Here is a 26,771-nt window from a genome sequence, read left to right on the forward strand (position 1 = left end):
ATTCAGAAGCTAACTAGCAAAGGCACTATGCCAGACCTGTTGCTCACAAACAAGGAAGAACCAGACAGGGATGTGAAGCTCAAGGGCAGCCTCAGCTACAGCAAGCGTCAAACTGTGGAGTGTAAAATACTGAGAATTGAGAAAGACAGGTTGTATGGTTACAACACAGGACTTCAGGAGAGCAGAATTCAGCCTGTTCAGGGATCTTCCCAGTAGAATATCATGGAAGACTGCCCTGGAAGGTAAATGGAAAGCTTGGCAGAGCTAGCTAATCTTCAGGGACACCCCAAAGCATGAGAACAGCACACTCCTGCGTGTAGGAAGCAAGGGTGGGCTATACGGGAAGAATATACAGATATTGTCCGAAGGGTGGAGTTACAAAAACCAAAGATCAATGGAGTTGAAACTAGCAATGGACGCGGAAGGCAGAAGAAAGGCATTCTGTAAGTACATTGACAACAAAAGAAAGACTAAGAAAAATGTGGATGCACTATGCAACCTAGCGACAAAGGACATGGAAAAGGCTGGGGCATTCAACCCCTTTTTTTCTTCCATTTCTGTTGGGAAAATTTGGCCTTAAGTGTTCCAGATCTCTGAGCCTACCTGTAGAATCCATGAGCATGAAGCATTACCACACAGTAGAAAATGGACACACACAAGCCCATCGGACCAGATGAGATGAGCCTGAGGGTGCTGATGCAACTGGTCAACGCCACTGTCCATCGTGTCTGAAAGGATCAGAGGGGGGTTCCTCTAAACTGGAAAAATTTGAATATTCACATGCATATCCAAAAAGAGCAAGAGGGAGAATCCAGGAAGCTACTAGCCAGTAGGCTTCACCTCAGTCCCTGGGAAAATAATAGAGCAAATTCCTCTAGAAGTAATTTCCAAGCACACAAAGGACAAGAAAACAACTGGGAACAGCCAAGACGGACTCATCAAACAGCAGTCATACCTCACTAGCATGATTGCTTTCTAAGATGAGATTACTGGCTCTGTGGACAAGGGGACAGCAGTATGTGCTGTGAGTAACTTTATTTTAGCAAGGCCTTTGAAACAATATCCCACAGTATCCACAAGACTATAAGGGAGGTAGATAATTGGTGGAACTTCCTGGCTCAAAAAAATGCCATCAGAAGTACACAGTCCAGCTGGTGGCTGGAAGTAGCATCCTCCAGGGACTGATATTAATGACCTACATAATGGGATGGAGTGCATTCTCAAAAGTTTTGTGAACACCAAATTGCAGAGATCTGTTGATACATAGGGCAGGGCTGCTGCCAGAGGGATGTGGGCCACCTATACAGAGATCTGACTGCTATCTACATAATGGGAGGGTACAGAAAATATGGAGCCAGGTACTTCTCAGAGGTGCACAGCGATAGGGCAAGAGGCAATAGACACAAGTTAGAACACAGGAAAGTCTGATTAGATATGAGGATTATTATTATTATTATTATTACCACTACTACTTTTAATCACAAAGGCAGACAAGTACTGAAGTGGGTCCAGAGAGGTTGTGGGGTCTCCATTCTTCAAGATATTCAGAATTCAGTTAGACAAGACCCTGAGCAGAGAACAACCAGATCTGTTGTATCTGTTTTGAGCAGATGGACTAGCTGATTTCTGGGGGTTCTTTCCAACCTAAATTACTTTACAGTTCTGTGGTTCTTGTTTCAGGCACCTTAGGTAGCTATTTAGTAACAGTAATAATAACTATTAGGTCTATTTTTAAATCCCCAGAATATTTTCTATGTAGTGTAGGACATGAAAGCTGATAGGGACAGTTCTGCATGTACTATAAACTGTCTTAAATCTGTTAAATCCAGTGAACCACATAATTTACTACGATTTCCCTGCAGAGTACTATTGACCAGCGAGCATACACAGACACAGCCCAACACCCTTCTTTAAAGAAAGCGACACACAATGATTTTATGATTTTTAAAACAGTGCTTTCTAAATAAGCATAACTGCCTTGTAAAGTAGGAGTTTTGAAAATGTTTCACAGTATTTGAACTTCTTTATTTTAACCTTTTTTTTGGAGAGAAACAATTTAAATTTGCTCACATCCATTGATTGGTGTCATTAATTTTCATAACTTTGTTAATTTGGTTAACTTAAAATTTTGTATTTCCTTTAAACAGATGCAAGTTTTTCACCCTTAAGAAAAGTTCTGTTTGATTTTTTCACTTTAATTTTTTATTTTAATCCACCGCAATCTGTCAAAACTTCCAAGAATGATGTGAGCTATAAAGATTTCTAAGTCCTAAATCAGTTTCCCATGCATATAGAAATAAATTATTTATGACTAAACACTGAGTATATTGATGTTCCGTTCTGAAAGACTTCGATGATTTTGACTCCAACACTTTCTTTAGTAGCTTAAGCCAATAAAACTGTATTTTAATAATAACAATACTGAATAACAATAATAGCAATAACACTAAATGCAAATTTACGATTGCAACACGAAGCTTTCCGTGTTTTATTCTAACCATTAAGTTATTTTTTCTATTTATGATATTCATCTTTGCATATGTGTTGTGCTTCAGTCATTCAGAAGGAACTTCTTAATTTCTGTTAATGTTTCATCAACTGTATTATAAGTAAAACCTCATTATTACTGCTTTTTTTTAATGTTCTTTATTCTTTCTAAATATCTCACAAAGCATAAGCCAAAACCTAAAAATAAGAAATCATTTAAGGATTAACACATAGTAAGAGAATCAACATTTTTTTCAAAAAACATTTTATGCTTCCCACTGCTATTAAAATAAGCGGAAAAATTCTTAGGTGCTAGGAAAATGTAATTTTAATATTTTCAAGCAAATATCTATTTAGTCATCTATTTAAACCAGTTAGCCCCCATAGCAGCCAGTCTCATGATGATATAGAACTTTGAGTGAACCTGTTTAATAAAGCCACGGTACTTACAATGAAAAATAACTCAATAGCTGACCTTGGAAAAACCTCAAAATCTTCCTATTACAGAGTTTCTTATCATTATCAGGAATGAAAAGAAGGAAAAGACAGAGTGCCAGATACTTACATAACTTTAAGTCACTAATAAAGAAGTGTTCAAAATTTGTAACAGAATGCCATATATAAATACTGATATGAGGTGATTGGAAGGTATTTTCTGGATACATTTGAGATTACTATATTATTCTTAAATAGCGAGCAATGAATTAATAATGCCAGTTATTCTAACTACAAACATCTGTAAGTATTTAAAATATTAAAATTAATTTCAGGACCTCTTAAACGTGTTAGTTCTACTAGCTCCTATCCTCTCCATTGTTGTCCTTCATCCTCGAGGTCTTTAAATAACAGAAAATGTTTTATGCAATAAAACATAGTAGAAAAATGTTATAGTCTTTGTAAAGTGCTTTTTAGAGATGGAATTCAGCATCTGAGTGAGAAAGAAAAAGCATTTTTGTGCGAAGTGGAATTTTTCTAAAATGGAAAAATCAAGGGAGCTAAATCTCATAGTAGTACACCAATTCCCTCTCTACACTTTGCCTTACACATTGCATTGTCACCAGGAAGATGTAACCATAGCTAAGAGATATATGTGATGAGTGAGTGGAACAAATACAGGCTCATCTTTTGCTCCATTACTGCGTTATCTCTGCTTTGTTATCTCCGCTATGCTGCTAACAGGATTAGAAGGTAGTGGGAAGCATATTTCTATCAGTCAAATAAATACACAAAACTATGAATGTGATCATACAGTGATCTATAAATAATCTATTGCAACAGGGTTACTTCCCTGACCATAAACTGCACTTGAAAATGACTCAAAATGCTGTATGTTCCTGGGGAAAAAAAATTGGTATGTAGGGAATTAACTACAGCACTGCTATTGTTAAGCTTCAGTGCTGAATATAAAGTCTATTGGCTGCATAAATGTGCTGACTACACTGGCATGAGTTTTCCAGTTAGTTAGCAGGGTAAGGAGATACTTCCGTTTTTCTTTAAATCAGAAGATATTTCATATTCAGAGACAAATACCGGCAGTTGCTAAAGTCAGCGAACTGTCACATTACCACTGCTGGAAACATACAAAACAAAATGTCTTTTCAGCAGGATGTCGAAATAAAACTAGATGAGTAATTACCTCTTAATGGTAAATGACACTTTATCAGAGTACAGTCCTTCTGGCAAAGGTTCATACACAGCCCCTACTATCTGCAAAATAAACAATCTACAGTTAATTGAAGAAAAATATTCTGTTATTAATTTGGAGATCCTATATGACAAGTATTGTTCTTTGAAATAAACTGATGGGCATTACATCATCAGCTCTAACCTAGAACACATGTTGTAATGCACAGTATCACTTCTAATCAGGTATCCACATCAATGTACATAATCACTATAGATCAAGTGGCTACAATATCTTAATAAGGGAAACATTTAAAAAAATTATCATCACATCCTATGGTATAATACATAATGATATAGAAAATCCAATATTACAGCACATCAAGAAACTTCGTATCTCTAAAGCTCCTATCATCAAGTGCAACGATAAAAATACGCTAGTCTGAGAGGTAATAATATACTAACATCCACGAGCAACTTTTGCAATTTGAATGGCAAGATAGCAATTCATACAATGACAAACACTTGAGCTCATTCGCACATCAGACCAGAGAGTAGTTTGTGCTTCTATAACCTTAAACATAAATTCCCATGGATCTAGTGAATACGTGCAGAAATATTTGGTAGGTTGATCTGGCAAATCCGAATACCTTAGTTGCCAAGGAGAGCATATTGCTGCTGTAAAATGGTGGGTTCAGAGTTGCCATCTGATAAAGGATGCATCCTGCAGCCCAGACATCAGCCTTCTCTCCATACGGCTCACTCTTTACAACTTCAGGGCTAAGTAAAAAGCAATGCAACCCACAAGTGTTTAATTAATTCACCTAGAAGTAGGCTTACTTAAAAACAAAACAAAACAAAAGAAAACAAAGCCAAATACCCAATATTTAGCTCTAATTATTCAGAGATGTAAAATATGCTTGACTCCTTTCACCTGTAAAATCAACCCGAAAAGCTACTTGTTTTCCCTTTCCTTTTAGCCTACAATTTGGAATCACTGTATCAACTTCATGACTATACTACTGATATCTTTGATAAAACACCTTATTTTGGAGCTGAAAGGTACCGTGTAAATTCAATTTATGATGCAGTTTAGATACTGCTAGAAGTGTGCTGCTAACACATACAAAGTGCAGAAAACAGATTTTTAAAATAAACACGATGACATCCCTTAGACATACTATTATACTGAAAAGAAATCAAGTCATCTTAAGAGAACAGAAAGTCAGAACAGGGGTCACAGTGCAGTGAAGTGAGAGAGACTGACGAGTCACACATTTCTGATAAAATTGATCAAGCAAGATGCAGATTCCTGGGTGAAATCTAATTAGCAATATTCCTTGAATTTTGCCCCTGCTATTACACAACCATAGAGGGGAATACAGGATGTTGAACATGGTCTTGGAATATAAATAATAACATTTCTGTAATCAAACTGTCTTTATTCCTCACTGTGACACTAACTAATTAGAGGACTTCACGGAAATTTCATTTTTATGTACTAAATACATCTATTAGAGCAAACATGACTACTGCAACTTATCATATAGATGGTAAGCTCAATAAAGAAAAGTCCTGTCTTAGTAAAGTTCTAACCATTCTCCTATTCAGAAAAGACAAATTTGACTTGAATTTTACAATCTTTCATTCTAGTGGTGATTTTCATGCATGAAGAGACATAAAGTTATAAATTATTATTTTTAAATTAGTAAATAATATTAAAATCCTAAACTGAGATTATTCAAGCCAAATCTATGTAACTATGCAAAAAGTCACATAGCAGTCACACAAAGAACAAACTGAATACAATCGAGAGAGAAATAGAAACAACATGACGGGGCCAGCAGAGTCTTGTATTCATGAACAGCAGGGAAGAACCTAGCTTGATGGCCAGAGCAAAGAGCAGCCAATTGGGCTGGTGACTAGCAAAAATGTATTTGTTACTACTATGATGTGGAAATTACAGAAAGAATACAGTGGTGACAGGGTTGTAGTTTTAGCATGGTTTCACACAAATGCATAATAGTTGGAAGTTAATGAAGTCATTTGGTCTGCTCATTCATGCTGAAAGACTTCTTGTTCTAAATGCATATCTAAAATCTAATATTTTTTTTTAATCAAAAGGAGGACTTGAAGCAGAGTACTATTTGATCTTTTCTTCCAGAACAAATGTCTTTAGTCAGAAGTCTCTGATACTTAGAGCATTAGGATGAACAATACCTTAAATAAATACTGTGTCATGCTTAAGTACTTTAAATTGCCAAAGTAATAATTAGCTAAGGTAATCATGAAAGTTTTACAGAGAATATATAACCCTATACTTATACGATGTTATGCTTTCATGGCTAATTGATTCTGTAATTCAGACTTTTAAATAGAATTTTCAAATATTGTTTATTTACTTTTAAGAGATATAGTGAAATCCCCCACCATGTTCTACAGGCTTGCCTCACCATCTGCTAGTTAGAAATGTGGGTGGGGTACAGTACTTGTTGACTAGAAAAACAGTTCTGTAGTCGAGTTGCATCTTTTGGATACCCACTGCTGAGGGATACCAAGCAGAGAAAGTACCCAGTTCTGTTCATGTACGCTGCCACCCACAAACAGGAGGGTGGTGGGAGTACCTATAGTTTGTCTAATTCAGTGACAACTGTGTATAAACTGCCACTGTCTGGTCAAGACCAGAAAGACTGAGTAGAACCAGACTCTGAATTTTATTCCACAAAAACCTTACAAAAGCAGTCTTGGCCACAAACTACTGAAAATTAATTTAAGGGTGTAGCATTGGTATGACCTTTTTTTGGTTTATTTGTAAAGGCGGGATTCTTCCTTTAATTCTCAGATTAACAGATCACGATTGGCTGAAATAGATCTGGGGAAACTAATTAAATTTTTAGCAAACAGATGTCCACATCATAAAATGCATTCACTGTCAAAATAAAATACATAAAGGGAGAAACTCTAAGACCTGATAAAGAATTTCATTTCCATTGCTCCAAGGACTTATCATACTGCAGCAAAGCAGCAGTACTGATGCTATACTCCATGATATCCACAGTCTCCACAGTCTTAGATATTAAAAGAGACAGCAGAAACTTATATAATTAGTCATCTAGTTCCTGCAGCTAACATCTTCAAGATAATCACTACAGTTTTCCTCTAGATTTACAAATCACTGTTCATTTCCAAATTACATATTCAAGCTGAAAAAGCATACTTCAGCAGCATTATGTTAACTATAGGAGAGTCCTTCACTAAACAAATGTCCATAGCAAAGGCAAGACTAAATTCTTCTAAATGAAAGACATATAAATATATCCACAATTCTCCAAATTCTCAGAACCCTTAATTAGATGGTTTTATAACGGTTTCTCAGGAAGTTCACTCTTGCTTAACATATCAGCATTGCTTTTGTACTTAAAAACAAAGCCTTCTATGCCAACTACCTTAAAATGAGTCTTGAATTTAAGTCATTGCTTAATCCAAAGAGTTATCTGAACTATTTTTGCAAAATTAAGCATCTATTTTAAATACAGAAGATAGCTTTCCATATTACCCCATACATTTAATTAAGATTTTTTTTTAAAAAAAAAAAAAAAAGGAAAGAAAATCAAATCTTGTCAATATTTGTGCTACACATTTCGCTATATCATCTCTACATGGCCTTCGAGGTATTTTTGCAGTCAACGACAGTTATTGTTTTTGGTCTTTATCATTCCTCCAATTAGTTATTTAAGTTTGATGGAGATTCCTGCATTGGTGGTGGTTATACAAACATTCATGCCTAGAAACCATATCTAGTTCAGGAATCAACCCAAGCTGAAAATAGTTGGAGGCTAGCAAAGTATCAAAAATACTTATCCCGTTCTTCCTTCCCTATGGATATTGACTTATTGCCACTGTTGGAGACAGGACAGTGGGAGAGGAAGAGGTGGTAGACAAGTTTGCTGTATACTGGTAAATCTTTTTTTTTTCTCTGCAGCTTCTATTAGCTTCAGGTATCTTTCTTAAGATAACTATAAAATAACACTTGCTTGCAATGGATACCCTTTTTTAGTTGCTGGTTGAACTCATCAAAGCAAAGTAGAGGAAGAAATACACACAACCTTTGTACCTAAAACTGCCATAATTCACTATAAAAATGAGACTCCCATTCTCTGGCCCAGGCTAACCAGGGATTTATCCAGTAGTGTCTTGAAAAATCTTCAGAGGTAAAGACGAAACAACCTCTCTGGGCAGCCTGTTCTACATTTGACTTTTATAATGGTGAAAAAATTTTGTCATATATCAAGTTAGAATCTCCCCTGTTTCAATGAATGTCTATTTTCTCAGACAAGGGCAAAACCCACCAGTTTCAGTGCAAAGAATGAGAAAATCATGAGTAGGCATGTGTTTGGGCATCATTTCTAGGTTTCTATGAACCAGGTGGCCTGTTTTCATTTTCCCAAACTACTGCAGGATAATTTGAGAGTGTTTGGAAACCAGTGTGAAAAAATCCTCTGAATCACAAAAAGACAGGGCAAAAAAAGATAACAGAAAAAAAAAGAAAAGAAGTTGCTTACCATCAGCACCATCGCAAAGAAGAAAAAAAGAAAACAGAAAAGCAGTCGCTGCTTGTCATAATTTTTCACTGAAGAGTTTGCTGTAAGCTGCAGGTATGCATTCAGTATATAGCTTCATAATTACCACTAAAAGCAATGCAAGAAGAAACAGAAGCCACAAAATTGACAGTTTTAATAAAAAGCTTCTGGGAACAATGCTGAAAGCTATTTGCATTTGTCACCTACAAGAAGAATTCAACACAAGCCTTTTGGGGATATTCTGTCTATCCCTTGAGTGATGAAGCTGGAACAGATTTTCAATCACTAGTTAAAAATTTTGCCTTCAGTTTTGTATTTTGAAATGTATTGCCAAGTAATTCTATAATAATTTATTACATTGTCTTCTAACTTGTACACATTTTTCCTGTGACAAATTATGTTAAATATTTTTGTAAATTTTTTTTTTTTTTTTTTTTTCTGCACAAAAGACACCTTTTCAGGCATCCTAAACCTCTGCTGACACCTAGAGTAATATTAATCATTTCTACCATTTTTTAAAATGTATGAGGATAGGGAAGAAATTTACTTCACTTCACAATTTTATAGTCTAATAAATCCTCTTGACATCAAGTGAGGAATGTAATTTTAAAATGGGTGAAGTCAGCTTAGAAGCACAACTTTCATGTGTATAAATTGCTCTCTCATCAATGTAATCTCAACAACTTAATTTTCTAGTCCAAGCATTGCCTGTCTCTGCCCAGAAAGTTCCTCTACAGTCATGTAATTTAGTCTATAGAGAGGCAAAACCAACTTGAGGTCAGTGACAGGCCACTAACTATAGGACACAGATACAAGAGACCATATGATAATACCTCCCTTATGTTTTTACTAAAATCTTCAGAAAAAGAAAGCCTGGTTTGATGTGGAAGGACACTTTTCACTGCAAATAGCAGTAAAGTTGTGTGATCTGTCTCAATCTGAAACGTTAATGAGCACTGAGAAATATGTAAAAACAAGATCCCAGTAAGAAACCAGTGCAGCTCTCAGCTACACTGCTGTTGATCAACGATTTAGAGAAATCGCTAACCTACTGCCTTCTTTCAGCACATAGTCAGTGTCTCTCTAAAATAGATGCAGATGTTTTGTAATCTCCCTTTTGGGTTTTGTATTTTACAGTTTTGACAATGAAGATACAGACATCCAGTTAACATTCGACAACTGAATTGTATTTCTTTGATTTTACCAACTTTTAAGTTCTTATGTGTGTTAACATTATACACTATTGCTTAGTAATGCCAAATTTATTAACTTTGAAAAATAATGTATGACCTCTAGCAGTGTAATAAGACAGCATTCTAGAACACATGTAAAACTGCCAGCGATTCACCTCTAACTCAGCCATGTCACATATTAATACAAATCAAATTACATTTTTTAAAAAGTTTACTCTATTGTTCTTTACTCCTACTACTTTGTTAAACAAACACCAAAAAAAAACGCAAAAAAACCTCTTCTTTATACCTAAATCATTAAACATCCAAGGCAGAAGTATGTCCAGAACACAAGGACCTCCTTCCTAATCCTTAAGTGCAAAGAGTCACTCATACCTACTTTTTTCCCCTGCAAAACTTAAGAGCACATATGAAACCGTGAAGGCCATAACAGCCACACATGTGGCAAGTTGTTTAGGCTGTATATTTGAAAAAAAGCGAAGATGTCACTTTGCTCCTGCTGCTCCCAGTCTCTCTTTACCACCACTGTCTGCTCTGCTGTACCAGCGCTAGTACATCTACAGCTGCGTCATGCACCAGACCAAAGACCTGAGGCACCTGAAAAATAGCCTAATTTATTTTTCAGCCAGGTTAGTTCTCTAACCTAGCTCACCATCATGCGTTTACACAAATGTTTGCATTGGCCCAGGAGTGGTAGGGCTGCTTGGGGAGGGGGGAGGGGTTGGGGGGGCAGGGTTGCCACAGTTGGGTTTTTTCCCTTGAAGCGTTTCATTGACACGGTTTATACCACAGCCCTAAAAACAACTGCTACTGGCAGAAATTTGGGAGGCTTTTTCTAGGGAAGAGAGATACTAAACACAACTGCCAGCTTTGTAAATGTAAAAGCAGCTTCCAGTGAAACAACTTTCAGTTTCACTCTTAGTTCACAATGGTCAATTGTCAATTGAAACTTTTATTTTACTTTCGCTAAGAAAGAAAAATTTAATCATTCAAAATATAACTAAACCAAGAAAAATTTATAAAAAGCTTCAGCGTATCTCTTCTCCATTCCTCTTTCTGAGCATAAGGCCTAAATAAAAAGCTGCTGAAAAGAGCAGAAGAATTTTATTGTGAGGACTTCTGTGTTCATACTCCAATTTTACATACATGTGTGTGCACATCTATGATATATACATGTGTATACAGATATACACAGCAGTACTTAAAGATAAATTTTGGGTCTCTAGAACTATCCAGCCAGAACAGCATTCTGTGAATATTTAATTTCAGAAATACAGTGATTTGGGAGCACTTACAGTACTATTGACTTACATTGGCAACAAAAATTGGGAGAAGACTCAACATAATGCAAGGGCCAAGGTTATCAATATTTAAGTATCCTTTACAAGCAGACCACAAGTATTAGAGTTTTATGGGCTTTTACATGCATTTATCCCCCACTGAAGGGTTTCTATAAGCTTTTTTAAAAAGTTAAGCATTTGCAATGTTTTTCCCCCCCTCATCATGAAATCCCCTATACAGTGTACAGGCATATTGGCAAAACATCCCCTGAAGGTACAATTCAGTCTGAATTTGGCCTTCTTGTCTAAATGCTGTATCTGTTAATCTGAAAAAAAAAAGTTGCTGGGAGTTAGTATGTAAAACTACTACATGCTTCTAGGCCTTCACTTTTTTTAAAAAACTAGTCTCAAGGACAATTTAAAAAGCCTTGCAGGCTCTATTAGAAAAGGTGATGTTTACAGCAAGCTGCTGCTTCTTTCAGTTGTTATATTACTGAAGAATGTCATGAAGTATCACCTTTCACACTGTAATGAAAATACAGTTATCAAATTAAGCTCAAAATATGCATAGCTGTTTCAACTTTTTTATGCTTCTGAATTTTGACGATTATCACATGCATCTGAGAAAGTTATAAGGACAAATCAAAGTATCATTAATACGTAGTTTAGTGTTCCAGTATTACATACAGAGCATCTGGGAGGCTTAAAACAGAAAAACAATATTAAAGTTCTAATTTACACCTATTATTCCTTCAGACACATCATGGAATGAAGTCTAAAACAACAAGAGTAAGTATAAACTAGATTATGAAATTTACAAAATAAAATTTCCTTTCAGTGTGACTTTTGATTTGTATTATTATTAAAGGCAAGCATCACTGCATGGTCCACACATCTGATGTTCTTATTCATACAAAAATACCTAGCAGACTGTCAAGCTGTCAGTTTGAACAGAAATGCTGTAGATAAATTGTATCTGTAAGTTGTGGCAAAGTGCTATCCATATACAGAAAAACTGAAACACTCATATTCTAAAAGGTACTCACAACATGTATCTGACAGGTACATCTAAGAATTTATTCCTTCCAACCACAGATGTTTTCCAGTGAATTATAACTGCAATTTCCTATAAAATGCTTTGAGGAATTGCCTGCCTTAAGTCTGTAACTGTACAAAAGCTCAAGAAAATAAAAAGGTTTTTTCCTTTTAGCTATGAAAAAGAAATGTGAACACTTAAAAAATGGTAAAGGATTTTGCTTATTGAGCTATATACCTTTCAGAAAGAACTTCATTCATTGCCTTTGTCCAAATAGCCAGACTCACGAAGAAATAGCATGAATATTCACAAATTGAAAGGGAGACATGGAAAAATCAGTATCTGCAAGATGATGACCAAAAGCAGCAAATCCAATTCTACAACAACTCTAAAATAAACCTAAATCTTTAATAATTGATTTCATATAAGGTGTTAATGTCACCTAATGTTAAACTCCTATAAGTTAGGTTTATGCTAAGCTAGTGCTCCAGATCCCTCTGTAGCAAATGAAGAGAGACAGGCACATCAAGTGGTTGATTCATCTCATCCTAAAATAGCTGTTTAAGATAGATGGGATGAAATTCATTATTGAAGTGTCTATTTTTTTTCCATTACTTTCACTAATCATCTAGCTGCTTGACTTGAATAAGACGCCTAGGTTTTGAATCACTACATGTAAGCAAGATGAATCCCAGCCACACAGAGACTTGTTTCTCACCATAAGGTATGACTTAGATGACTTTGCAAGTATTTGGATATGCTGGAACCTAATATAGAACATAATTAACTAAAAACTACTTTTCTGTCTAGCGATCACTTTCAGTATGGATTAAATGGAAAAAAAATAAAATAACAAAAGAAAGCAGGCAGCTGAAGATTTTACCTGAATAACATGGTAACTTCATTATTGCCTTTTACATAAAATTTAAAATTTCCATATCTAAATAAAGTCTGTTAATCCAGATGCCTGCAATCTTTCGAGGTCCCTTCCAACCCCTAGTATTCTGTGATTCTGTGTGATTCTGTGAAATATGAGCACATGGTCGTAACATAATAATCTAGGCATAACTTGTAACATACTTTAATCTTAAACAAAGAATTTATTGCTTGATGGCTCATTTACAAACATCAGCTGAAAAAGTAAGACTTCATGGGAAACTGAGCAAAGACTAAAAAGAAGGTTTGAGATACCATGTTGTTCTATTCAGCTCACTCCCCAAGCACAGTAGTGGGCACCCTTGAGAAACAGGCCAGATGCAAAATAAGGATAAGTGACCTAAACTGAACTGTCACATGATTCTGTGATGAGAAAAACATTTAATTCCACAGTGGTGTGCTCTAAATTCTCTCTAAAATTCCTTTCAGGAATAAACTAAAGCCTTTAGCAACTTTTCCTGAGATAGGAAGTAGAAAGAGAATACTGCACATGTTAATTTCTAAATAGTAATCAACTGTATTCTGTTACAGTGGCACGTAACATTCTATCTATTCTTATTCTATCATTAAAGTTACCATAACAACAGAAATCATCATCCTGTCCAAAAACTAGCTGTGAAGAAATAGTATAAAAGAGATGGAACAAACCAAGGAAAGACTAAGGTAGTTTTAACAAGCCTTGACAGAGATCTGAAATCTGGCTACTATGATAAAGCAAGCAACTGAACAAAAGCCACAACAGAAACTAAAGCCCAAGACCCAAATGAAAACAGGAAATATCTTTAACTGATCACCAAAGACATGGTAAAACAGCAAACACGCTATTAAGGAAACATCAAAGACAGCAAAATGACATATAATGGCACTAGAAACAGCACACTATATACTGAGCAGCAAAGTAAAGCAGAGCAAGAAATAGTAAAGATTTAGAAATAGTAAGGATCTGTCAAGATACCAATATGGCTGACATCTAAATTAGAAGAGAAAGGGGGGGGAAAAACCCACCAAATATTGTAAACTCTGCAGTTCAGATGTCATAGTAACATAGTTCACCTAAATGTAGCTCATTTGACGTTTCTTTTAAGAAAAATTAAAAAATAATTCTAGCAAACAAATATGAGTAACATTGGACTAAAAGACATTTACAAACTCATAAATTAGTTTGATGAAATTACTAACCTTATTCTAATAAAAAGTGTTAATTCATTATTATAATCTCTTCCAAAGGGATTATAATAATAAGTAATATACATTACAATAACTGTTATACAAGTTCTACAGAAATAATTACTTCCAAGAAGTACATTGTTGGTTTATAATCTGTTATGGTGGTAGAATAGTACTTTTTTGTTTACGTTTTTTTTAAGACAGCAGTTTAAATTCATCACGGAGTCCATAAAATTATTACATACTATACTTCTATTTTTATATTTTTTCAAGCATTAAAGTAACTCTTGAGAAGCTAGATCAGCACCACTCACTTGTTAGAAAACAGGTATAGAAACTAACCTTTATGTTTTCACACGCCCTTTTATCAAGAAAACCTATGCTATGACTTTAAGTTACTGCTAAGCCTTTGTGAGTAAAACAACTTTTCTCAGGACAGACAAAAACATCTGTATGAACTAGTCCATGCCACTTCCAATGTGGCCTGTTTTCTTAGTCCAAGCTTTTTTTGCGTTCTCTCCTGTCTAGTATTAAGTTATGTCTTACAGTGGAGACTTCTATCATTTCCTTTGAAACATTTTTCCAGAGATAAATATAAATTCTCACTCTGTTTCACATCATTTCCAGTTTTATTCTCACACACAATGCTATGTAATAATGGACGTGGTATTAAGCACACTTCAAATGTGAGGTGACAGTTATCTAGACAAACGTTACTTAATAAAAACTATATAAAGTGAAATCATTTGGTCTTCTTTTTATAAGGCAATCTCTGTCAACTACTTACAACATTCTTCCTTGAAGTTCACCCAGCTTATCGTTTTAGTCATGGTATGTCCCTAATGAAACATGATGCAGAGTTGCCCTGTGGCATACAGATAGAGACAGTATTATCTGCCTGTCCTCAGCTATATTGTCCCTGTGGATTCCACCTCTGATTGCATTGGACTTTTTGCTGACATAGATTATTATAAACCTATGCCTAAACTACAACCACAGTATCAAAATTACATTTCATTGCTGTGTTTCATTCTCAGAGTGAACACTTTTATTAATCAACTTTCAGAAGATCCTCTGGTAAAAATGCAGTACAAATACAAAAGCAGTCATCATTAACCATGACTTAGCTAACTTTTACTTATATCTCTTGATCTGTTGTTGATACGTCCCCTTCATAAGTTACAACACTTTTTGTGAAACAAAGAAATGGCAGGTATACATGAAAGGAAACACCGTTCCCTATACCCATGTACAATTTGCTGTCTCTCTTCTGGGAACGCCTTCGGGACAGCAGGATAATAAAGATTCTGTCACAACTAACTTGGAGCAGAGTGTTTCCGGTGACCTATGAGCTGGAAAAAGACTTCAGAATTCATTACCAATTCCCTAAAGCAGTCTTTTCCTCAATTTATAATGTATTAAGTGTAAACACATCCATTTAACATGTTTGGTATTCTAAACACACACACTGTTGGATTTTTCTAATTCAAGGACATAACCAATTAAAAGGAATTTAATTATTATGATAGCAGAGTAAAGCCTAATATGAAGTAAATTTAAAACCATCACAATTACAAAGCATAATTATATAAGCCCCTCTCTAAACGTAAAACAATGTCTGCTGTTATTTTATGATGACACGGGTTTTTAAAAATTGCATTAGCAAATTGATTCAGCCAACCCCAAATACAAATATGTTTGGTACACACAGTGATTTGTTTTTATCTGAACCACTCTGCATAATGCTGCATAGCCAAATTTAAACAATAAGCATCAGACACTACTTTTGACATTTATTATTTTGTTTCTGTACTATATTGTCTGCTCCAAGAATGGTGAGTTGCATCTCAAACTATCCAGAACTATTATGCTGTCAATTCAGAAGAAAGCAATTTCTGCCACTCTAAAATGACAATGCCGTCTCACAGCTCTTTCTCTTCCTCCTTTTTTTGTGTGCAGGAACTAGTATCTTGGTAGATACACATTCCCAATACTTTGATTATTTTATAGTCTTTCACATCTATTTAAATCATATAAATAAACAAACACAAATCTAGTCTAAGCACTGATTAAGTCTATAGGCTCTGACTTCTGCTTCATGACTTGTGTTAAAACACTCACTCAGTTCACCTCATTCCTTGTGAACAGGTTTCCATATCAAAGTCCCCACTGTCACACACAGTACTAGCCAAGTACCTTGAAGGTGGCATTCAGTGCATTCAGCTGTTTGCAAAGCTTTTTTAAATTCTTAAATTATTATGACATTGGAAAGACTTCAATGCTTTAGCCTGTCATTTTAAATATTACTCGGGTGTACATTTTAAATACAAAGACATCAGTACTGGATCCTTGTTCTCTTTTCTGACTGCAGACAGGCAAGGATCACTGCTTCCATGATTTTGCCTGTGGAGTAGAACTGACAAGTGATGTCCCAAAAGACCACTTACTGAGAGACTGCAACACGTAAGTGACATTTTATCCTCATGCCTACATCCAAATAACTAGACAAAGAGGCAGAAGAAGAACTGCCAAAGTCCTAGCTCTGAGGTGAACTTCCACATACAAAGACAGGGTATGAGAATAATAAAAAATGTGGTATAAACAAATACTTTAAAGAAAAAGAGTATTTAAATGTATAGACCACTACTCTCAAATAAAAATTTCCTATAAAATACTTCTCTATGCAGTTATAACTGAACAAAACAAATCAAGTATTTCAGCAGAGAGGAAAAAAATGGCACATAACTAGTTACACCAAACTTCTACTACGCTTAACTACCCAAACTGTCACTCACAGATTTTGCAATGCTTCAGGAGTATTTGGAGAACCAGTTAAGGTAGCATTGCAACCATCTTACTTTTAGTCACTGAGAAGCAGCATAAGCATCAGTCTTTAAGGCATGGGACGTAGATATTTAACACATTACAGGACTCACTCTTGAAGCCATTTTAGGATTTAGTGATTTCTAGGGATTAAGTGTCAATCATTATCATTCTGGCAATAGGAAACTGCAAGTAACAATTTCAAAAGTGGCAACATGGATTATATTCGACTGCTGAACTCCTGAGTTCTTGACTATCCCTCTCAATTCAAAAGAGCCATCAGCAGCACCCCCGATAGCTTGGAACCTTTAATTACTTGTTACAAGCACACAGGCCAAGCATTCTGGCAAGTATATGGCCATCACATGTGGTCCCAACAGCAGAAAAGAAGATTGAGGACAACTGACATCAAAAATGCCTGTCAACTTCTGAGAAAGATACTGTCAGTGACCCAGCCAATGCAGTGGTCTTAGAAGAAATCTAGGATGAAGCTGCTTCCAGTTTTGCTTAGGTGTGCTGGTTTTGGCTGGGATGGAGTTAATTTTCTTCATAGTAGCTAATACGGGGAAATGTTTTGGATTTGTGCTGAAAATGGTGTGGATAACACAGGGGTGTTTCAGTTACTGCTGAACCCACAAGTTTTCTCACTTCTCACCTTCTCTTCCCCATCCTGATGCGGGGGGAGTGTGCAAGCAACTGTGTGGTGCTTATTTGCTGGCTGGGGTTAAACCACATTAGGATATAATACTCTGTCAGGTTTTTCTACTTATTGGCAGGTATTTTGTAAATTAAAAGTTCTGCTGAAAACAGAAAACAATATCAGGGTATAGACTGCATGCTGTGCAACATTCCTGGTTTGTTTATGTGCCATTCATTGTAGTTTTCTTTTTCTATTCCCTATGCCAAATAAACTTCACCTTATTTACAGGAGCTAGGATTGGCAATTTGTAATAGTGGAAACAGGAGCACTAGAAAGTCCCCAGAAGAAGAAAACCAACTTCTGACCTTAGAAAGTGGGACACTGAGTAGAAGCTGGACACTGAATAGAAGCAACAACATGACTCTGAAGAGAGGGAACAGCAGCTGTATGTAAAAAGGTGTTGCAAAGAAGCTGGAATAAGCCCACATAGGAATGAGGAATATTTGGATCTGCAAGGCTTCAGCTGAACATATTATAAACATATTTCCTTAATAAAGCAGTAGTTAGGGTAGGCAAAGCTTAACCAATAGTTTTGCAAATAAAGACAGAGATACAGAACTGTGGCACAGATTAGCAATTCCTTAACTGATTTCTGATGTTAGCATTTCAATCAACAGAAATTCTCAGCTTAAATGGCAAGCCCAGAACACATCAACTGCTATTAGATGAATACTGAGCTTGTGCTTTCCACAATCTAGATTTTTACCCAGGTTACTTTTGCTCCCTTTTGTTCGCAATGCAGTAACTTCCAATAACAGGCACGTTTGTTATTTATGCATCATGCAACACAAAAATCGATACTCTGTCCTGCCCACAATTACGTTTGTTTGAGCAAATGTCACATGCATATAATACTCTTAATTGCCTGCACTGTTTACATATTGAGGGGAACCTTTTGGATAGGAAACGCTTTCTATTCCACGCACAAACAAAACAAAAGTCAGTAATCCAGGAACTTAAGTAGCTATATTGGTACCACAATTTAACACGATATGGTTCCTCACTTTGGCTTGCTCACAAACAGGATCCAAAGAAAACTGCAGCTCATTCAGCAGTCTTAATAATGTATTGTCTAAGGCAAAATTTTAGACCAATCCTTTATGCATTTACTAAGATCAAATTGCAAACGATGTGCATCAGGCTTTTCCATCACTGAAAATTTCAAACCAGAGAAATTGAACTTTCAGTTCAATTATTAAAACCAAATGCCTACTGATCCAAAACAAATCCACTAGAACCAATTTCAAATATTTTTCAAAATGTAAGTTGTCCACACATACAATGTAACTGAACATTGAAGACACAATTACGAAGGGCAACAAAGTTGGTCAAGGGTCTAGAGCACAAGTCTTATGAGGAGCAGCTGAGGGAACTGGGGCTGTTCAGCCTGGAGAAAATGAGGCTCAGGGGAGACCTTATCACTCTCTACAACTAACTGAAAGGAGGTTGTAGCAAGGTGGGTGTCGGTCTCTTCTCCCAAGTAACAAGCAATACGACGAGAGGAAACAGCATCAAGTTACACCAGGGGAGGTTTAGAGTGGATATTAGGAAAAATTTCTTCATGGAAAGGGTTGTCGAACATTGGAATAGGCTGCCCAGGGAAGTGGTGGAGTCACCATCCCTGGAAGTATTTAAGAGACATAAAAATCATGTAGATGTGGTGCTTAGGGCCATGGTTCAGTGGTGGACTTGGCAGTGCCAGGTTAACGGTTGATCTTAAAGGCCTTTTCTAACCTAAATGGCTCTATAATTCTAAAAGCCATTAAAAGTAAATTATATTGTTTATGTATATCTTTCTATAACTTGAAAACACATTTCTTTATCTATAAGGATACAGATAGATTCATAAGTTACTACACAACTGCAGTTACTTCATTTTTGCACCAACTTAACCCACAGTAACCGCCATGTGCAAGAATATGCAACAGCAAAACAGGCAGGCGACCAACTACTGCAGAGCAGCTGTGGGTGGGTAACTTGCCTGTCTGCTCCAAAACAGTAACCATGAAGATGGAAGTCACTGGACTGAATGTTGTTTGCAGGAGTACTTACCATGAGTATAGAATGGTTCCCACTACTGATGCAAGTTTGCTGTTTTCTTGCTTTTGCTTTGCAAGCCCAAAGTCAGCTGCAATAAGAAAAAAATACTCACATGTCAATAACCACCCTTTTCACATGACAATCAGTGCTGGTCCACAAGAAAGCCAAATCTAGATATCTAGGTCACAGATCATTTTTCTTTGAACAAACTGATCAATGAGAAACCTCCCTTTTGCCCTTGAGTTAAGGCAGTCTTCAGGCAGTTCACTCCAGGGAATATTAATCCCCAAAAAAAAACCCCAACCGGAGGTTTTTGCAATGTTGATACTTCCTTGAATTAATTGGAGTGAATTATTCTAAATTCCCTCCTTTGTAATCCTTCACATAACATTCTACAAAGAAAGAGCATTAAGACATTACATCAATCAATAAATTCAGTTGCTGGTGCTTGAAAGGTTTAGGAAAGGAAAGAAGAGGGTTGGACATCACTGTTCTGGAAGTAGTCTATTTTAATACAGCACTAGTGATTATCTGGAAAAAAAGAAAGCAAGGAAAAAATCGGTCAGATGGAGTAAATATATTCTCTTCCTTTTAGGCTCAGGTCCTCAGAAATATAGGTGAAAAGCCAAGTACACAGGCAATAACTTTTTCCAAATTCTGCTAAACTATCTCTACAACAAGCTCCTAAATACAACTGGTGCTGCCAGAGCCAAGGAATGCAAAGCACAGGACAATCAGCTTTACATTAACGCTTTTTCAAGGCCATAATACAGAATTGAATGAAAAGGAAACCGGCAATGTTGAACTAGCATCGAACTAGTAAAGTTGCATCTTTTAATTTATTTAGGCATCTGTCTGCAGCTTATAACTTGGACTACAACTTTTAATACTACAGCAATCCTTATTGGTATTTGATGCCAAAAGTTGCTAAAATAACTAACAAACAAGTGGAATAATTTCTGAGAACTGCAAAAGGCCTGCCTCCCATACCATTAAATGAAGATACGACCCAATATAAAGATGATCCCTATTAACTGGTATTCACCGTTTCAGCTGTGAACTAAGACTTGATTTAATAAGGACCCCTTGCGACAATTCATATTTGGCAATTTTCTGAAATAGCTTCACACCACAGCAGCATGTCTTTTAGAAGCTGGAACCAAATTGTGATAGAAAGATAACTCAATACTTGCTCAATTTAGGAACTTTAGCCAAGTGTCAGCTTTTAGCAGAGACCCACATAAATCTTTGGTCTGATCTAGTGATTCTTATGTTATGTTATTGGTCACCTCTAAAATTCAAAATCCTACATTATTAAAGAAAGTATTCTTCCCGAACCATGCCGATTTACTACAGTTAATTCATTCAGTGGTACACCAAGCATTAAGACATAGCTTTTAAGCACAGGAATGGGCCCTCCCTCAGAAGCTAGTCCTAATCAATTCACACTGTCTGTGTGAATGCAGATGCATCTGATCACAAATCTCACCTATTTCAGAATGAAATACAAAACTTGCAGGTTCCAAATATTTTCCTACAGCTTTCATTCTCACTTACACAAAAAAGCAATGTACCAATTAACAGAAATGTTGTGAGTACTTGCTGGAAGGAGCTATATCAATGCTTACAGTATCATGATAAATATCAGCAGAATTAAGGTGGCCAGAGCAAAATGGAAAAGAAAAGCCCTTAGAGAATCCTGGTCAGAAGGCCAGTGAAAGCTTTGTAAAACAGTAAATTAGATGAATCAAAACAAAGGCTGATAAGAGCAAAGGCAAAGAGATAGCACAAAACAGGAGGGAGAGGGCAGGCAGGCCATCCAGCCACTGTCAACATCAGAATGCAGAAATGCATGCTCCATCAGTCCATCCAAAGGGGAAATTATAGACCCATCTTAGTGATTCGGAGCAAGATTCTATGAGAAAGATGAGCTATTAACCCTCTGCCATAAAAAGGACCAGTCCTGTCCCTCTCTTGCACTGTCTCTGGAAACCAGCTCATCTGGACCTTGTGTCTTGATGAGTTTAGCTCACCCTTTTTCTGGGCTAGTTTCATGCTGCCTTAATCTAGTCCCAGACCTGATGATATTGCAGTCCTAAAATCATTGAATTGCCTACCACTTGTTGCCCTCTGTAGTCTTGCAATGCAGGAATAAAATTGGCCTTAGAGTGGTAATTCCTGCATCCACCCAAAATAACAAACCCCCTCATTTTGACTGTTAGATTGTCCTACCTTTCTGAAAAGTAAAAATTACCTCTTTTGGACCAAAAAAATACAACAAACAATGGTTATTTTGTAGTACAGCTGAAGAAAAACCAAAATGCTAGTGGATGACACATTTCCCATGACAAGGCAGTCTTCGCGCTTTAATGGCACTAGTGGAATGATTCACCTACCTGCCCAAAAAAAGTTATCTGTTGCTGCAAAGTAATGGTTGTTTTCATCTGCACATATCATTTTGGAAAAATGATACTTTTCCAGTTTTAAACACCACTTCAATTTTTTCAGGGTCATGTGAATTACATGCTTATCACCACTACAATTTATTGTACCACCCTAATACATGAGAGCTTGTAAACTGAGGGAAATGGTAGGTACACAAATCTAGCAAACAAGTTTTCTAAAACAAAAATTCCATAGTTTTTGGTTCATATCTATTGTGCAACCTCGACTGACATAATTTCTTTACAGCTAATTTCTCTAACGGTTGGAAGTTTTGCATCCTTCACTGAAGTTGAAGATTATTTTTAAGTCTGTTCAAAGACAATAAAAAACAAACTTCCACCACTAGATGGGTCTTTGTAAACTATGACTAGACATGCAATTTCACCAGCAATTCATTTCCAATAGTCATATCTCTCCATGGTATTACATTTGACTAGATTTTGTACTATGGTTGTAAACATTAAGCCTTGAGGGTCTCTCCTCTGCACCTCAGGAATCTAGAAAACTAAACATTACCTTAATATTTTTTTTACTTCATTAAAAAATAGTCAAACAACCATGCGAGACAGTCCTCAAATAGGAAGAAAAATTAACACAAAATTTTGCAGTCATAATCCTTTAGATTCTGAAACACCCTTCTTCACTTGTTTACATTGTGTTTAGAGTAGCAGCATAAGTGATAATGCAGTAAAATTGTTTCAGAAAATATTAACATGCTGGGGAAGAGGGCATGAAGGGAAGAGAGCTATAAAAAAATGAGTAGGCTGACTTGACTCGTATCTTAACCACCTACAGAATGATCTCTTCAACGTTCATAATAGCTGAATTCCAAAAACTTTCTCAATCTTAGCACTCTCTTTAAACGAGCATTTTTAGGTACCTGCAATGGTTTTTTCTCTTTTTTATTGACAGAATCTTTTTCTTCATTTGCCATTTTATTTCCCAAAGACTTCACCTAGTAGATCGATCTTCTACAGTAAAAACAAGAGGAAAATTTTCCGGATACTATATCTTAACAACACTGACCTCGTATTTGCACATTTGTTGCCTTAATTTATATTTGAATCCTATTTGAAAATGCCATTAATTTTTCCTAAAATCAAATATGCATACAAAGACCAAAGGCAAAGCCAAAAAGGAGGATGAATGGAGGATCAAATTCATGACATATGTGAACTTCAGACCTACTTAGGTCAGATATTCACTGTGTTCCCATTGAACAGTGTCTTCTACCCTGAAAAGCTCAGGATGAGACAAAACCACTTTGCTTCTCTCTTCAGCAAGTTTGCAACTGTAATCAGGAAAGTTTGTTAGCAACTTACTGAGTTACAGTGATCTGGGAGATAAAAATAGAACTTTATTTTCCTTAAAAGCATATCCTAAAATCAAGATAATCTGCAATTTAATCAACAGTAGTACAGATGTACATATTCTACTCTTTTCCATCAATAGAATGGGAACAGAATTAATTTCTTATCATTCCCAAATACAACTTCTAGCTTTTCTATCATTCTCCTTTCTGTATGCTAGTATCAATGCTTCATAAACTCAGTCTACTATCTGTCAGTTCTGTGAAGCTTGTAACTTCTGCACTAAGGACATGAGTGTTGATCAACATCTAGAACAGAGACTTGTAGCGAGATGCGATTGTGCTATTAATCCACCAATAGTGTCCAGAATGTTTGATTTAAGTTCACACATGTAAACAAGTGGAAAATTCCACTCAGCCTATTATGGAAGCTTTGAAAGTGAAGTACTACAAGCATTTCCCGGAATCTTAGTATGAAGGGTAGCGACTCTGATATCGAAGACCTGTTAAATGAGCCATATAATCTGCAAAAAACCTAGTACTGATCCAAGTGAGTCTGAAAAGTAGTGACTAACATCCAACAGATACTAGTTATATCCACTTTAGCTCATGGCCTCTGGGCATGGCACAGAATCAAGAGTCAATAAGTCTTTCAAAATTGCGCTCAACAAGCAAGTATCCTGAATCACAAAATTAACAGCTAGCTTTCTTCCAGCATCCAGCGACTCTTTGAACTTTTCAAGTCTCATTCGCTTCACCATCCTGACACTTCATGTCTGCCTGCTATGACTAGAAGTATATCAGACAGGTGAGTTGTCTCAAAACTAGTGTTCTACTGCTATGTAATCCTAGGTTTCAGTTCCATACAGATCCTTTCTGCTGCTATTGTATCATGTGTACTAAACATTAAACAGAGCATGCCACCCAAAAGAGCATATGGAATCCTTCACAATTCTCCTTGATATCAGACCTGAAAGGTGTCGAAGTGATTCCACACGGCCCTCTTTGACCATCAAGATCTAAACCTTGCTGCAACTAGATGAGAAGAAAAGTGACAATCTACAGAGTCTTCTGTTTTGTCCTACAAACAGATGCATCTGTGGAGCTCTAGGCAGAAATATGCTGTGCTAGAAACAAAACACAGCTGCAGTAAAATATAGCTGCAATAAAAGCAGATTCACATTTTCAATTCAGAAAACTAACTTCTCAATGTCTCATATAAAAAGGCTGGGCAGATTAAACTGAGAACCACAGATAATATTGCTTCAATGAATCCCTAAAACCCTATACAAAACAACTTTCATTCAGGCTCTGCATAAAATTCTACTTTTTTGGGTATGTGTCAGAAATTATGAATCAGACAGTCAATCTGGCCAGAGATGTACAGTTTCAGTAACACTTTTCTACCAAGTTAGAAAGAGATGTTTTATGAAATTGCAGGTTAGTATGATATAGTATTTATATTTTCATAGCATTTGTAGTTCAAACAGTTATGATTTAATGCTGTACCAACATAAGAGATGGTAGTTATGGCCCCCTTCCTATCAAATTTATGTCAGAGATGAAACAGAACAAATGAGGAGTGTGGGCAGTTCCAGAGACTACAGAACAACAGCATACTTAAAGCTCTCTACAGTTAGATATTGAGATCCTGTATTACCACTAGCCTAGCTAGGATCAGATTGTAAATGTCTGTTTCCATTTGCAACAACATATGACTTAAAAGAGCCTGAAAAAGATTGGGATAATTCAAATTTAATTGACATGTAAAAGATGTCATAGGAAGTGCAAAGGAAGTTACACAATCTTCACATAAGAATGAAGCACCTCCTGGGCTTTGGACTTGCACTTGTACCTTGCATAAGTTTAAAAACAAAACAATAAACAAAGACCTGGATAAGGATAGTGTCTAATCATACCCAATATTTAAGAAAAAGAAAATACAGTGTGACCGTACAGATTCAAAAATTCTTCCTACTGTTACTTCAGGCATTCTTTTTTTCAGTAAAACCTATAGAGACAATATTCAGAGACCACCTCTAGAAAAGGCCTCTCATAGCTTAACCTTACATTGTGCCAGGCCACTTGCAGAGTTCTCTGCCTGTATGAATTCTAGTTTTCAACCACCTTTCACCATAGGTCACTGCCGATCAAATTCTGCTGGAATTGTTCTACAAAGGCCATCTGTAGAACATTTTTCCATGAATTCAGGACAAGCAAGCATAATTCTTTAGCGTGTTTATTTTTTTCTGTGCTGACAGAAGGTGGGAATGTCTCCCATTCTATGCACTCCTTTCCTTTTCAGCCAACGTAAACTCAGAAACTGTATGAGAGGTCTTCGTGGGATTTGGAATGTGACTCAGTTTGTTTATATATTGCAATAGTTTCGAACCAATCACTGTAGAAATGGTGAAAATAAGTTTCAGTTCTTCCAGTTTTCCTCAACTCCTGTAAATCTTTGACAGAAATATAAATGCTTTTCAAGGGCAATTTTGAGCTAACATTTGAAAGCACCTTTACACTTCTCTAGATCTAGATTGGACCAGAGATAAGGGAAAGGTGTTAAATCAAGACAAGAGTGCCCCTCAGTGGCAGTATGTTGACATAAAATACAACTACAAGATGCATTAAAATAATATTCTAAATATTTATTTTCATCACTCAGGGACAACTGCTCCATTAAATCACCTTCTTTCAAAACTGTATCATTACTAAGAAGCAGAGTTTTTTATCACACATAATTTAATAATTAATGACTTTAAGTATGTACATTGTCAGCTATAAGTATTTACTATAAAACAACAGTTGGTAAATATATTTGCCTATTATAGCTAAGTGTTCTGCAGTTGGGTGTGTGCATATGTCTACACTCACCTGTTATTTTTAAAGAAGAGATACTGATTTTTGCATAAAAACTTCTCACAATAATTCTGCAGTATTGAAATTGTTTATTTATTTCTGTGTCATGAGCAGTAAGAAAGCATGCAGTAGTTCTTTGAGAACTTTAAAAACTACAGCATCTGAATTGCCTGTAAAGCTTGCTGTGTGTACCAGGTTGGATTAATCCACTCAGAGAGTAAAACTTCGTCTTTGTGTGACATATACTGCATTCAAAGCCTATACTGAAACCTGCCTAGGCTCCTTCCTCCACA

General features: G+C 36.1%; 1 protein-coding gene across 1 annotated transcript in view; it reads right to left on the minus strand.

Annotated features, from left to right (window-relative positions):
* NEK10 (NIMA related kinase 10) overlaps positions 1-26,771 on the minus strand; it is an 82,542-nt gene that overhangs the window by 31,296 nt on the left and 24,475 nt on the right. Inside the window, exons 22-24 of the mRNA XM_086467934.1 lie at positions 19,878-19,953; positions 4,761-4,890; positions 4,124-4,194 (exon numbers count right to left, since the gene is read on the minus strand). Coding sequence (XP_086324060.1) covers positions 4,124-4,194; positions 4,761-4,890; positions 19,878-19,953 — 277 coding nt within the window. The remainder of the gene's footprint in view (positions 1-4,123; positions 4,195-4,760; positions 4,891-19,877; positions 19,954-26,771) is intronic.

This window comes from Leptosomus discolor, chromosome 7 (assembly GCF_034619465.1).
Source record: "Leptosomus discolor isolate bLepDis1 chromosome 7, bLepDis1.hap2, whole genome shotgun sequence".
Classification (NCBI taxonomy): domain Eukaryota; kingdom Metazoa; phylum Chordata; class Aves; order Leptosomiformes; family Leptosomidae; genus Leptosomus; species Leptosomus discolor.